At 41.4% G+C, this 14,572-nt stretch overlaps 1 protein-coding gene across 2 annotated transcripts in view; it reads right to left on the reverse strand.

The window, feature by feature from the left end:
- Positions 1–8,433: 8,433 nt before the first annotated feature.
- The window catches only part of HMGA2 (high mobility group AT-hook 2), a 161,328-nt gene continuing 155,189 nt past the window's right edge, over positions 8,434–14,572 (reverse strand). For both annotated transcript variants that reach the window (XM_073331455.1, XM_073331445.1), the window contains one exon: positions 8,434–9,714. In XM_073331455.1, the coding sequence (XP_073187556.1) occupies positions 9,655–9,714 (60 nt within the window). In that variant the 3' untranslated portion in view covers positions 8,434–9,654. The remainder of the gene's footprint in view (positions 9,715–14,572) is intronic.

The raw sequence follows: 14,572 nt of genomic DNA on the forward strand, positions 1-14,572 counted from the left end.
AAAAAGTTTTTCCTAATAGCCAACCTAAACCTCCCCCACTGCAACTTGAGGCCATTACTCCTTGTCCTGTCCTCTTCTACCACTGAGAATAGTCTAGAACCATCCTCTCTGGAACCACCTCTCAGGTAGTTGAAAGCAGCTATCAAATCCCCCCTCATTCTTCTCTTCTGCAGACTAAACAATCCCAGTTCCCTCAGCCTCTCCTCATAAGTCATGTGTTCCAGACCCCTAATCATTTTTGTTGCCCTTCGCTGGACTCTCTCCAATTTATCCACATCCTTCTTGTAGTGTGGGGCCCAAAACTGGACACAGTACTCCAGATAAGGCCTCACCAATGTCGAATAGAGGGGAACGATCACGTCCCTCGATGTGCTCGCTATGCTCGCTATACATCCCAAAATGCCATTGGCCTTCTTGGCAACAAGGGCACACTGCTGACTCATATCCAGCTTCTCGTCCACTGTCACCCCTAGGTCCTTTTCTGCAGAACTGCTGCCTAGCCATTCGGTCCCTAGTCTGTAGCTGTGCATTGGGTTCTTCCGTCCTAAGTGCAGGACCCTGCACTTATCCTTATTGAACCTCATCAGATTTCTTTTGGCCCAATCCTCCAATTTGTCTAGGTCCCTCTGTATTCTATCCCTGCCCTCCAGCGTATCTACCACTCCTCCTAGTTTAGTATCATCCGCAAATTTGCTGAGAGTGCAATCCACACCATCCTTCAGATCATTTATGAAGATACTGAACAAAACCGGCCCCAGGACCGACCCCTGGGGCACTCCACTTGACACCGGCTGCCAACTAGACATGGAGCCATTGATCACTACCCGTTGAGCCCGACAATCTAGCCAACTTTCTACCCACCTTATAGTGCATTCATCCAGCCCATACTTCTTTAACTTGCTGACAAGAATACTGTGGGAGACCGTGTCAAAAGCTTTGCTAAAGTCAAGAAACAATACATCCACTGCTGAAGGTTCCTTTCATAGGATCGGCCTCCTTAGCCCTGGCCTGGGTTGCTGCCTGGGAATCAGCAGGAGCTGCAGGGCTTGCCTTCTACCTGACCAGTGTCAGGGTCCTGAGTCCCAAAGAGATCTGACTTTCCAGGGAGATCTCTTCAATGTCTTCCTCATGCTCACTCTCCAATGAGTTTTGCTGGTTGTCCTCAGGGGACAGGGGAAGACAGCAGCCAGCAGGCTCCAAAACCTTCCTGGGTTCAGTAGTTGTGCAAAATCCTGTCCAGCTCTTCAAAAAAATGGACAGGAGTTTTTCCTGATGGATTTTTTCCTGTCATCCATGGTTTTAATGTAAGGCCTCCTGAGCTGTGTGCTTTTTATCCAGCACTGTCCCAGTGGTGACCCCTGCTCATGGACAGCTGTTTAGCAACATTCACAAAACGATCTTTATTATGGTGGCTGGCCCCAAGAGCTTCCTGCACTGAGGCATCTCCCCAGATGGCGATGAGATCTAGGGTCAGCACAGCTCCAAACTGCTGCTTGATGCATGTTGTCGGGCTTCTGGCATAATATCGCAGCAATTCTGATAGGCTCAAATCCAGAAGCAAATGGGCAAAATCTGGCACTGTGCCAATTTTTAAACAGGAGAGGGGCCACCCAGTCAACTTGAAATGAGAGCAGGGGAGGCCACACAGGTAAACAGACAGGGCAGCTCACTCACACGCAGTGTGGGGTAGCCACCGGAGGCCTGCTAACGCAGTGTGCAGTAGTAGCATTACGTGGACACAAACAATGCACCGCACTAACTCAATTCACAGCAAAGTCAGTTCACATCTAAAGAGGCTCCAGAGCTCACGATAGTTAGTGTGTGATAATGAATTGTGGTGTGTGTATGCAAGTATTTTCAAACTAGATTACCTCAGCTGAATCCGGTTTAAATCTCACCCTCGCCCACGTAGATAACCCAAGTTCTGCACTCAAATAAGACCATCCAATTCTCAGTCAAAGGGACTTGTGTATGTATATCGGAGGGCACAATTTGAGCCTTAGTAGTTTAATCACCAGCTGTGGCAAAATTACTTTTTGTTCTTTTAGAGACGCCTTTGAACGATGATGCAGTAGAGCACCTTTGAATGATTTAACCTCCCATTAGATGAGTGTGATTGGGTTTGGGATAAAAAAAGCTTCTGAAATTTAACATGGGCTGACTAGCTCTTTGCCCAGAATTAGTGAGGTGCCATTGTTGCATCACTATTTCTTTGGACTTGGACTAGAGTATGTTGATAGCTGTAACCAAAACCTGACTATTCTGAGATGTGATGGAGAAGTCATCAGAATCCTAAGGAAAATATGAAAAATAAAGGCAGAGCATGTAGCGAGATCTCTGGAAAGCTGTGGGTGACATCACATACGGATGGGAAGGCACTGCAATCAGGGGCCTGTGTCGCCATGGCACAATGGAACCAAATTGCGCAGCAACAACCTACAACTTCCACAGCAGCAACAGCTAAATTCTAAGGCCACATTAACTTATTCTACCACATATAATCCCCTAACACACACAGTGATGGTTCGTAGTTATAAAAAACCTCATTGATGTTACATTCAGCTGGGATTATTTTTGAGGATGGGATTTTCACTATGGCTTCCAAAAGCCTCAGTTCCATTCCATGGGCCTTTGTTGTCCAGGGGCCCAGCTAAGACCTGCTTGTGCTTACTATGTGCCAAGGAAGTAGAGCGATTATAGCCCCACTTCAGTGGCTCATCTGAATTCAGATGATCAATTTAAGATACTGCTTATCAGTGGGAGCCGGAGGTTTTTGCATTGCCAACAGTACGGAGGCTGGTTTTACTGGAGTCATTGATAAGCGCATTTTTGGAGCAGGGAACCTTAGCTTTGCCTTGTCTGGTGGCTGTTTGTAAAGCATGGTTGTTAAGTTTCTACAGATTCATTATAAATAGTTAAGGTGACATTGTCTGTGGGACCAGAGTGAGCCAGTGTTGTCCTGACCTTGATAGGCAGAGCGGGAGCGGGCTGTCAAATGCCAGACCTTTTTCTCTTAATTGCAGCTGTTTTTTATTTTATTTTAAAGAAGCTTGGTGCAGGAGAAGGAGGAATGAGGTGGGGTTGTGAGTACCCTGGCCAACAGAGAAAACAGACCAGCTGATAAGGGCAGTAGAAGAGTGAGAGAGAAGCTGGAACTCATCAACGGATGGCGTAACTGGGTGTGATAATGCTGGGTTGCCAAGAGATGATCTCTGATGGAGAAAAACAGAATGAGGCTGATTGACTGAAGGAGGGAGGCTGTCCCAAGGCACAGTTGTGGGCTTGGTGAGCCAGAGTCTCAGAGGATGTAGCAGAACAAACAGGCAGGAGCTCAGATGGAGCTCAGGGTCATTTGGAACATTAAGGCCCGCGAAACCGCTGCACTGGCACAAGCTGATCTTTCGATGGTTTTTTGATTTGCCTCGTCAGATTTGCTTATCTTGTTGAAAAAGCTGGACACTGTTCTCTAAGCAACGCGCCCTGTTGGTGAAGGAGAGCAGCGAACTAGACAGACTCCGGTGGTGCATCCTGTGGAAGGCACAGCCAAAATGAGGTGCCTTGGAGAAAACAGGCAGCACCTCAATGTGCCCAATGACCCTGCCATTTCATTGGGGTTCCTGCCTGTTTGTTGTGTGATGTGGATGGACCCAAACAATCCCGAGATGTATAGGTTGTGAACTTTGGCAACAATACGGGCCTAACCGTGTCTTGGACAGGAGACTGATACTGCTTGGCTTCAAGCTCCTTTGCGGTCCAATGCATTGTAAATACATTTTTGAACATTCTGTTAATCATGCCTCATAAAATCCTTATCTTACAGACTTACGGTAGTTTTAAGGATGATCCTCTGCAGTCCAGGCAAGCCCATAGCAGCCCCTCCCACCGAGCTGCAGATTGTTTTCAAATGTTGATTTAAGTTTTAGAATTTGTTTTATTATGTGATAGTCCTAAAACTATGTTTTTTATGGGTGAATGTGCTCCAGTGTAATAAAACTGTGCTTATTTTTCTGTCTACTCTGTGAACTAAGAATAAAATGCCTCGCGGGACTATATACATTTAATGGATTTTCTGAATTAAAAAAAAAACCCTCAGATTAAAATCATAGTCTTTGGTGGTCCTACCCAATAGCCTGTTACTGACACTCACACACAACTTGGAAGTAATATTTTTAATGCTGTGACTTCTGCTTTCAGAGTACTCTTCTAGTGAAAATTAGGGTTTCTACTCAGTTTTGGGATCCACTCATACCTCACTTACACTATTTTCACTCCCTGGTGAGCATTAATATAGAGTACATGAGGATCACTGCTCTCATCCTCTCCAGGAGCTGCCTCACTGTTGCTGACTGTAAGTCTATTACTTTATATGACAGCTCTGACTTTTTTGTTGTCATTAATTATGCCTGCATTATCAGGCCCATTTTTGAAGATTTAGGTCTATACCTCTAATTGTTTAATCTTGTAATTTCCCCTTTTGCTACTGAGTAGATGAGAACAGTAAGATTGTCTGCTATATCTATAACTAGAATAGATTATGGAGGCAACTCTTTACTGTTAGCGCTGATGCAGTCCTATTATTTGGAGCACAAATGGTCAACGGATTTCCTTATCAGAGATACCACTGGTCTAGATCTTAATTGCTAATAATTATTTACTTCATGTATTTTCAGATTGTACTAACTGCAAGACTGTTCACTTTGAATATTGGAGCATCTGCAAACAAAGATTGAAGGAATGAGTGTCTGTAGCAGGTGAACCAAAGGAAATACTAAAGGGAGGTAGGAAAGAGATCCCCAGTTGTGGGGAAAAGGTAATTAGAATGGAAAAGAGGTGATGGAAGGAATGATTCTGAAACCTTGTTCACTGCATTGCAGTGAATTAGCAAGAAAGGTACTGGCAAGCTAATTGGCAGAAAAGCTCTGTAGTAATGATGGAAAACAGAGGGAGAACAAATGCAACATAAGGGTAATGGTTTAGTACAACATATGACTGGACCAGGCAGTCCATAGGGAAGACACAATGAATCAACTGTAACGATTACTATACATGGGGAAATCAAGGACTAAGGTGAAGTAGCTTCTGTATAGAGTGTTAGTAGGGAACATAGCAGAATGGGAGAGCCCCTCTGGAATGAAGAAAAGTGTGAATCATGCCAGTACATGAAAAGGAGAGTGGAGTGCAAATGTACAAAAATAAATTTGTTTTTAAAGTATGGCAGCCAAAGTATTTCCTCTCTCTCTCGCTCTCTCTCTCTTACACACACACACAAGTGTGTTGTGATAATGATAATGAGAGTGATAATGCTACAGGTCACAATAGTTTCCAATTCAAAGAAAAATATGGCACCCAGACTAGTATTTCTTGGGTTTTAAAAATAAATGGAGAAAGGAAGACTATGGGAGATTCTGAGCAGCTGTGTCCCTAGTGAGATGGGGGAAATTAACAGAAAAACAATGTGAAAGAATGCAAAGGTGTGAAGGATGGAAATGATACTTCATTATGGTGTCGGGTAAAGAATGGGGTCTGACAAGGCTGCATCCTGTCTTCTGGGCATCAGATCACAGGAATTGCCACACTGGATCAGATCCATGGTCCATCTAGTCCGGTATCCTGTCTCCAACAGCGGCCAGCACCATATGTTCAGAGGGAGGTGTAAGAAATCATGCATTAGGCACTGTTGCATACATGGGCAGTGAAACCACTGTAAAAGGAATACTAGCCAAGTTCCTGCAGCAACAGCTTTAGAAAACTCCCCAAAACTGATGTGAGAAAATGAACTGATGTGAGTTTAGTGACAGAGGTGAAAGCTTATCATAACCTTTGTTACAGTTGTGCTGGACAGAGCAGAAACGTGGGTCTTGATCCTGCAAATACTTGTGCATGTTTTAAACATGAGCAGTACCATTGGGAAGTGCATCATGGATAGATTTATTGGAAGATATCTCAAGAAGACAAGTGGGAGTGAGGTTATCTAGAGGAATGACTAATAAGAAGATATGGGGAGTTAAGCACAGTTACAGAAGTTCAGTGAGCTGGCCGATCCACTAGGTGGGTGGGTTACAGCTGGAGCATAAGATCCGATAAAATAACAGGAAGAGTTGAGTGATGGCAATCAGAGGGAAGAAGACCACCGGGAAGACTGAAATGTGAAATGGAATGGTCCTGTAACACTGCTGAGCAAGGAACAAGATTGGAGCAAAAGGGGACAGAAAATGCAATGAATGAAATTGCTCAGATCTCTGCTTCAGAACTGAAGTTACGTATATTACTTCTCAGTACTTGTGTTGGGATTATGTTCTAGGTTATTTGCCTTACAAAATAACCAAGTTCAAAAAGTACATGCCACAAAACACTAAAAAAAATAATGGTTATAGATTAGGTATGTTGAAAAAAGTAGCTTGGAAATAAACTAATACAGAGAATATGCATAACTAAATATATGGACTAATAAGATTAGAACAATCACAGTAAGAGAGTGAGGTACACTTGCAAACATATGGGGCATATACCATGTGTGGGCATATACCACAATCTTCCAAACTAACCCTGTGTCTTTAAAAACAACTCCCCTTTAACTCAAGCACAAAGATATCTGTACATTATTCATGGTTCTCACACAAAAATGACTTGCATACAAACTTTTACAAATTTGGCCCAGTGTGACCAAACTTTATTACCCATTTCATGGAGCTGTGACAAAAGTCTAAGAATCAAACAACTTGGGGATCACAGAGGCTATTATGTTTATTGTGCTGAACAGACTGTGATAATCCATTAAAGGACCATTTTCAACAAGCAAGCGATTCAAAGTACAATCATAGGCAGCAACTCTACATGAAGAACAAAGCAAAAAAGGAACAGGAAAACAGTAAACTGCAGTTCAACATCTTGAAACTGGTTTCCTGCAAACATACCTATCTTGCAGAAATGGTAGAAAAGTTTAATGTCCAGTTTTATTTACTAGTGACCAATGACAGCAAAGAACAGTCCTATAAAATTTATCTCCCATAAAAATAAACTATATATATAAAAAATTTTATGATGTTCTCACTGTTTCAATGGCCACAAGCAGTTTTCAGTCTGAAAAATGAGGTATAGTAGGCCCTAAGAGGTAGTAATGTATTTTGATTGTACTACAATATATAGACAATATAAGATGAACTTCATCAGAGCTGTAAGTCCCTCGGAGCTAGATCCACATGCATCAACTACTTCTGTTTCATCTGTTGAACACTGTGTTTTTAAAAAAAACAAAATGCATTTGCTGAACATGAAATTGTTAGGACCTGATCCAGCGTCCTTTGAAGTCAACTGGAGTCCTTCCATTGACTTCAATGGGCAATGGCTGCAGTCTTTAATGAGCTGCAGAATGGATATGATTATCCCTTGTTTAGTTAACATTAACATGTCTAGTTTTACTACTCTGATCAGCTCTTTCTCAGCAATCCCTGAGAATGAGCCCTCTGCAGTCTTTTGAGGAGATCCTTGTTTCTTGATATCACTGTATCACTGAAGAATCCAGTAAGTAGTTATCTTTAGGTGCATTTGGCTCAGTACTAAAGCCATACCGATAGAAGCCTTCCTGAGAAACTACCCCCGGCCCAGTTAATATTACAATGTCACAAAGCAGATATACTGACTAGGATAGAGAGAGAGCGAGAGAAAGAAAGGAATAAAAAAACTCTACATAAGAAGCATTTAAAATAAATCAGGTTTGAAACATATTACAAAAATCACATTTGTGTAAAATACATGAAAATACTTGTCAAGTATTTTCTTACAATCTACTAATTTGTTTTTAAAAAAACACACATATTTGTGATTGCATTATGCAAAAGCTGAGCTTGTTGCTTCCCACCTACAAAGCTTCAAGTTTCTTTGAAGGTTTTTTTTTGTTTTTTGTTTTTAATATGAAAGTAATTTAAAATGTGTTCATTTCCAGCAAAGTTCTTTTACAAAAAATAGTTTTGAATTAGGGATTAGTTGCAGTCCTAACTGTTTCAAACATCTCAAACTATTGCTGAAAGTAACAAGTTCATTCCATTTAAAGTCTGGAGGTAGGTCTTTGTCAATCGATTAGTCCATTTCTTTAAACAATTCATTTGAGGTACAAACTTGGACAGTAATATTTAAACATTACAACTAATTTTTTCTATGTCATGTAGTGTCATTGAAAATTATCCTTACAAACCTATGAGTAATTCAGTACAAAAATATATTCAAGTTAACAGTACATTACACAGAAATCTAGCAGAGAATAGGAATAAGTACATTAAAAAAAGAAAAATACATAGTCATGCTGAAACACATTGAAAATATTGCGTCATTAAGTGTTGAAGAAAAAATATGGAGAAAATACAGATATTCATGATTATTTACCCAAAAATAATTTCCTGCATTGTATGTGTATAGCAGCATGTATTTATCAGGCTGTTGAGTTAATTGTAAAAATCAGAGGTAGTATTGAATAGTGGGGTAATATTGCATCTGTTGCTAAAAGTGCTGCTTTGAGTGAAAAAGATGGAGAAATGTCACTGGAGTAAAACTGCCCAGTGAACCATCCTATGTCAACGTATATTGTTTAAAGTAATACACAAGCTCACTTGAGGTACATGGTGTTGATTCTTACATCAAAACTGGTGAGTAATGAGAAGAGATTCATTCCCTTTGAAATATTGATACATGAGGGGTGAAATTAGGTGAGGTCACACAAACCATTTTTTTCTTGGTTCAGGTAAGTTCCTGATTCGTTCTGGGGTACCTTTTCCTGATTTTTTCCTCCAAAACCACTGTAATTGATAAATCTATGTCTTTATATGGCTTGAGAGTGTTTTGGTGTTAGTCACCTCTAGTTCTGTAAAACGTGTCTGGCTCTGCAGGAAGCTGAGTCTACCTGAATTTCTAGTTTCCTGAAGATGAGTGCTGTGAGTTTTGTTTATTACTACTTCTGCTGATATGTTTGTATCTGTAAAGTATACAACGTATCTTTGTCTTTCTTCCCTTTTGCAAAATGAAAGTACCTATTTTTCCTTTCTTTTGATTATCGGCTGAATTAAGTGAAAAATCAGCTCCCAATTCTTCCTGAAATAACAGTAAGTTTAAAAAAAAATCAAGTACAAATCTACAAGAAGGTTACAAAAAAAAGAGTAGTATCTATCCCTTATCTTTGGTGTTCTAAACAGGGAGTTTACTAAGCTAGGGAGTGGGTTCTTGGACGTGTTGTAAGGCCAATGGTGTTACACACCAAGCCTTTCCTATTTAAATGCCCGTTTTAATTATGTTACAAGTCTCTTGTTTATATGCAGTGCAGTGAATGACTTAAATCTTATTCAAAGCTTTCCTGACCCAGTCACCCTTACTTAGCAGCTCAAACAAACTATTAGTAGGTTAAGAAAAAAGAAAACAATAATTAAAAGTTGCATCGGTAATCTGTGTCCCCTTTGTGTTACAGCAGTTTTTCACTAAACATGGGACTGTGAAGGGATTACAAAGAAGGTGATTAATATAGTCTTTTTTAAGGTTATGTGATTTCCCCCCCCCTCCCCAAGGCATAAGTGGAAAGACCATGGCATAGAAAATAAGTGGTCAAGGCAGCGTCTTCTCCCTTCAAAAGACCCAACTGCTGATGAGGTAGAAATCGAATGGTGTGGTCTCTTAGTCTTCTTCCTCTGCAGATTCTTGTGAGGACGTCTCTTCAGTTTCTTCAGTCTCTTCCTGGAATACAAAAAATAAATAATTACCATTGTGTCTGTGCCTTTCAGTTACAAAGGCAGACATGGTTGCCACTGAGTGAATGAACACTCTTTATAACTTTTACATTATTTCAAGAGTCCTCCTCCATGATACCTCCATACCCATGTAAATCAGAACATAAGACAGGCCCTACTGGGTCAGACCAAAGGTCCATCTAGCCCAGTATCCTGTCTTGCGACAGTGGCCAGTGCCAGGTGCCCCAGAGGGAATGAACAGAAAAGGGAATCATCAAGTGATCCATCCCCTGTTTCTCATTCCCAGCTTCTGGCACACCATTCCTGCCCATCCTGGCTAATAGCCATTGATGAACCTATCCTCCATGAATTTATCTAGTTCTTTTTTGAACCCTGTTATGGTCTTAGCTTTCACAACATCCTCTAGCAAGGAGTTCCACAGGTTGACTGTGTGTTGTGTGAAGAAATACTTCCTTTTATTTGTTTTAAACCTGCTGCCTATTAATTTCATTTGGTGACCCCTAGTTCTTGTGTTATGAGAAATAGTAAACAACAGTTCCTTATCTACTTTCTCTACACTGGTCATGATTTTATAGACCTCAATCATATCTCCCCTTAACCATCTCTTTTCCAAGCTGAAAAGTCCCAGTCTTATTAATCTTTCCCCATATGGAAGCCGTTCCATACCCCTCATCATTTTTTGTTGCCCTTTTCTGAACCTTTTCCAATTCCAATATATCTTTTTTGAGATGGGGCAACCACATCTGCACACAGTATTCAAGATGTGGGCGTACCAGGGATTTATATAGAGGCAACATGATATTTTCTGTCTTATTATCTATCCCTTTCTTAATTATTCCCAGCATTCTGTTTGCTTTTTTGACTGCCGCTGCACATTGAGTGGATGTTTTCAGAAAACTATTCACAATGAGTCCAAGATCTCTTTCTTGAGTGGTAACAGCTAATTTAGACCCCTTCATTTTATATGTATAGTTGGGATTATGCTTTCCAATGTGCATTACTTTGCATTTATCAACATTAAATTTCATCTGTCATTTTGTTGCCCAGTCACCCAGTTTTGAGAGATCCTTTTGTAGCTCTTCACAGTCTGCTTGGGACTTAACTATCTTCAGTAATTTTGTAAATTGGAAGGAAATATTCTCCTCCAATGTCCAGCTATGCCTGTCCAGACTGTGGATCTGACCTCTTACCACCAGATGGAGTTCAGAAAGAAACCAAGAACTTGGGGACCTCAACCCTCTTGGAAAAGGTACTGACCTGGCTGACCACATCAATTCATTTTCAGTTGTCTTTCAGTCTGCCCACTTTTAATACTTTGGGACCTATGCTGCTTTTATGTTGACTTAACAGAGATGAGACTAAATAAATAGCTAGGAATTGGAGGAGGCTTTGAGTACAACAGTAATTATCTTGTTGTTTTGGGTTTGACACTGGAGTGACTTTGATCTCAACATTTCTCATGCCAGAGGTACATTAACTAGATGCAACCTTACTCATGTGTTTAAACTAGCAAAGAGGAGAGCAGCATCTTCATTAACACCAGAACGCTCTTTTAGTTCTGATGTCCTCAGACAACAAAATGAAGGAAAATAGGAAAATATCTCGGCTTAAGGCAGCAACTTCAACCCTGAAGCACTAGGTGGAATTTCTTTTCTTTAGCCTGACTTCTTTCAAAGATTAAGAAGAGAATTTGTTTGAGTGGATGTTTCTCAACTGTTGTTTAGAAGTTTAACCAAGTTAAAAACAACGCTGTGGTGAGATGCAGTGTCTGAAAGGTGGGTTAGCCACAAAAAGTAAATTTGACATATATCCTTGCAGGTCCCTCCCTTAACAACAGCTGCTCTCCTCTCCCCATCCCTCTGGCCTTGACGTTTTCCTTCAGCAGGCCCAGCTCTGCCGTACAATCCTCTTCACACTGCTTATTTAATAAATGTGCAATACCTTTCCAGACATGGTTGGTAAACTGCAGACAATAAACATTTCTGGTAAAAGGGCTGTTAGTGTGAAGTTGATTTTTATCAAATGCTGCACATCATCTCCTAAGACAGCATGTGAAAAAGATCTAGGAAGAATAGGTAAACATTTACCCCTACAGCAAAGTGAGACCTTTTAAGAATGACCAGCTTAAAACAGCTTATAACAGTCTTCATACTTTAATAGATTTGATTTTCCACATGGCTTCATTTTGTCTGGGTGGCTAACTGACACAATTTATAACTCTCTTCCTTTCCCAGGCCACTACAGTACACCATTCAGTAAAGCATGCCTTAGAGCTCGTCTGCATTATATGACCAAACTTCCATTCATTAGTGTTTGAAACACCTCAGCTGTGAAGGGCTCCTAAATGCTACCATGTGTGACAGTGCTGCACAAGAGCAGCATCGAGAAAAAAAACCATAGGCTTTAATCATAGGCCACTGCTTACTGCAATCCCTTTTCAAAAGGTTTCAAACATCCAAAAAAAAAAAAAAAAAAAAAAGGCTGAAAAAAGCTGTAAATCCAGGGAATAAACACAAGTACAAATGAATGGATGACAGCTTAAAAAATATAACCATAGCAGCATCAAGCCATGAGATTTCACACTGGTTTTGTTTAGTCTGCTTTGGGTTATGTGGGAAATGCGGAAAGCATGAAGCAAAAGCCCCCCTCCCTGCTAAACCATGGGCCTCAAATATTTAAGCCAGTAGGTTTATACCTCTTGACTAGCAAACAGGCCATGACCCTGGGTTACTCTCTGGAGTACCAGGCACAAAGAAAGATGTAGCATGATCAAAGCCATGGCCAGACGAAAGAGAGCAAAGTCAAGTGTCAGCTGCCCTCTGACCTTGTCTTTTCAATTAGTATTTAAATTCCAGAAAGGCACTAAGCGAGCATGCAGATACACAATTTTCTTCCTCGCAACGACTCCTTTACAGTCATGACAGGGGAGGTGTTTAGATTACTGCAATGAAAGTTGTCACAGAACCGCAAGTGTGGAGGTGAATTTTACTCCCCCCTCACCAAGATTCAGAATATTCCAGTACTGAACCAACCTTTTAAACCCTTCATAAAATTCATAAATACATGATGTGTTTTCCCCACTCATCCTCCCCATCTGGCAGAATGACATAGGGGGCAGTTGTAACAGTTCAGGCTAGAGGAAAATCAGTATCTGAAGCCATCTTTGTGCTGGCAATTCTAGAAGTGGGAGAAGCTGTTTTAAAACATATTGCTTTGACGCTTTGCAAATTCAGAGGCTCATCAAGATCATGACGAGCAACCGCTTTGCTCAAAGCTGTCAGTGACTATTCAGCTGAAAATGGTGACCTTGGATTCTGTTTTCTTTACTTAACATAACACACATAGGTGTGTTTTTTTAAATGCTGCTTTCTACTGACTTTGAAGTTGTATTAGCTTTGGCATTTAATTAGTAATGGTATGAGGAGCAGCCTGGAAACCACCAATGATTTTTAAGGCTATGTAGAGGGCAGAAGTGAGTTGCCTGAACTTTCTAGAAATCCATTTCACATACCCAACAGTTAAGCTACTACTCCTGGGGGAATTCTGTGCCAAAAAATTAAAAATTCTGTGCACGATATTTTAAAGTTCTGCAAAAATTCTGCACCTTTTATTTGTCAAAATAACACTACATAATCACGCCATTTTCAATTATTTTGGTAATTTATTTCAAAATACCTGTCAGCAAGTATGTCTGTAACAATACAGACACACACACAAATTCCACCAGGAGGAGAGAGTTAAAGAAACCCCTATGACAACCCAGTTCCTGTTTGCTGTCCCCTCCCCTCTAGAGCCCAGCCAGGGGGGCCAGACACCCACAACTCCTCCCCCACAGAGCCCAACTGTAGCTCCCCCTAGCCCAGATATCCACATCCCCTCCCCACCAGAGCCCAGCTGCAGGGCCCTCCCTGGTGCAGACACCCACCCCCTACAACTCAGAGCCCAGCCGCGGGGCGCCCAGAGCCCAGATACCAGACCCCTTCCCCCGCCAGAGCCCAATGGTGCCTCCCCAGCCAAGACACCCGAAACCCTTCCCACCACAGAGCCCAGCTGTGAGGCTCAGCCTTGCCCAGATATCTGCACCCCTCTCCCCTCTGAGCCCAGCCACGGGGCCCCCACAGCCCAGATATCCACACCCCCTCCCCTCCCAGAGCCCAGCCATGGCCGCCCCCGAGCCCAGACACCCACTTTCCTATCCCTCAGAACCCAGGGATCCAGAGGGAGAAACAGCACGATGCTGGGTCTGCATTGCGCAGTGGTGCAGAATTCCCTCAGGAGTACAGCTATGTGACCACTTGCATCATTTTATGATTGGCTAGTTGGGAAAATACTGCAACTTTAACTAGTTCTTTTTGAGAGCAGGTGGACTTCTGACCACCCTATCAGAGAGGAGGAGTGGGGGTTACTGGCAGCAGCCTCTGGAGAAGGTGTTTGTGGAAGTAAGTGTTTCACAGCCAGCGATGGAGAGCTGAAGAGACAACTTCATTGCCAAAAGGTATGTTTTAGTGCCAGTGTTGCCACCTCTTTTAACGTTATCACAAGTCTTGCGATATTTAATGGTTTTCTTAAAGTTCCAGCAAGAGATTGCACAAAAATCTTTTTTAAGAAAGATTCTAGCCCTCATGATTGTGGTAAAAGGTTTGAAAATGTGACCCAAGGGCACCCTAAAGCTGAAACCCCAGAAATCGAGTAAAAAGGACATCTTTTTCTTTCTTTCTTTCTTTCTTTCTTTCTTTCTTTCTTTCTTTCTTTCTTTCTTTCTTTCTTTCTTTCTTTCTTTCTTTCTTTCTTTCTTTCTTTCTTTCTTTCTTTCTAAAAATCTCATAATGTTAAGACAATCTCAT

This window comes from Lepidochelys kempii, chromosome 1 (assembly GCF_965140265.1).
Source record: "Lepidochelys kempii isolate rLepKem1 chromosome 1, rLepKem1.hap2, whole genome shotgun sequence".
In the NCBI taxonomy this organism is placed as follows: Eukaryota; Metazoa; Chordata; order Testudines; family Cheloniidae; genus Lepidochelys; species Lepidochelys kempii.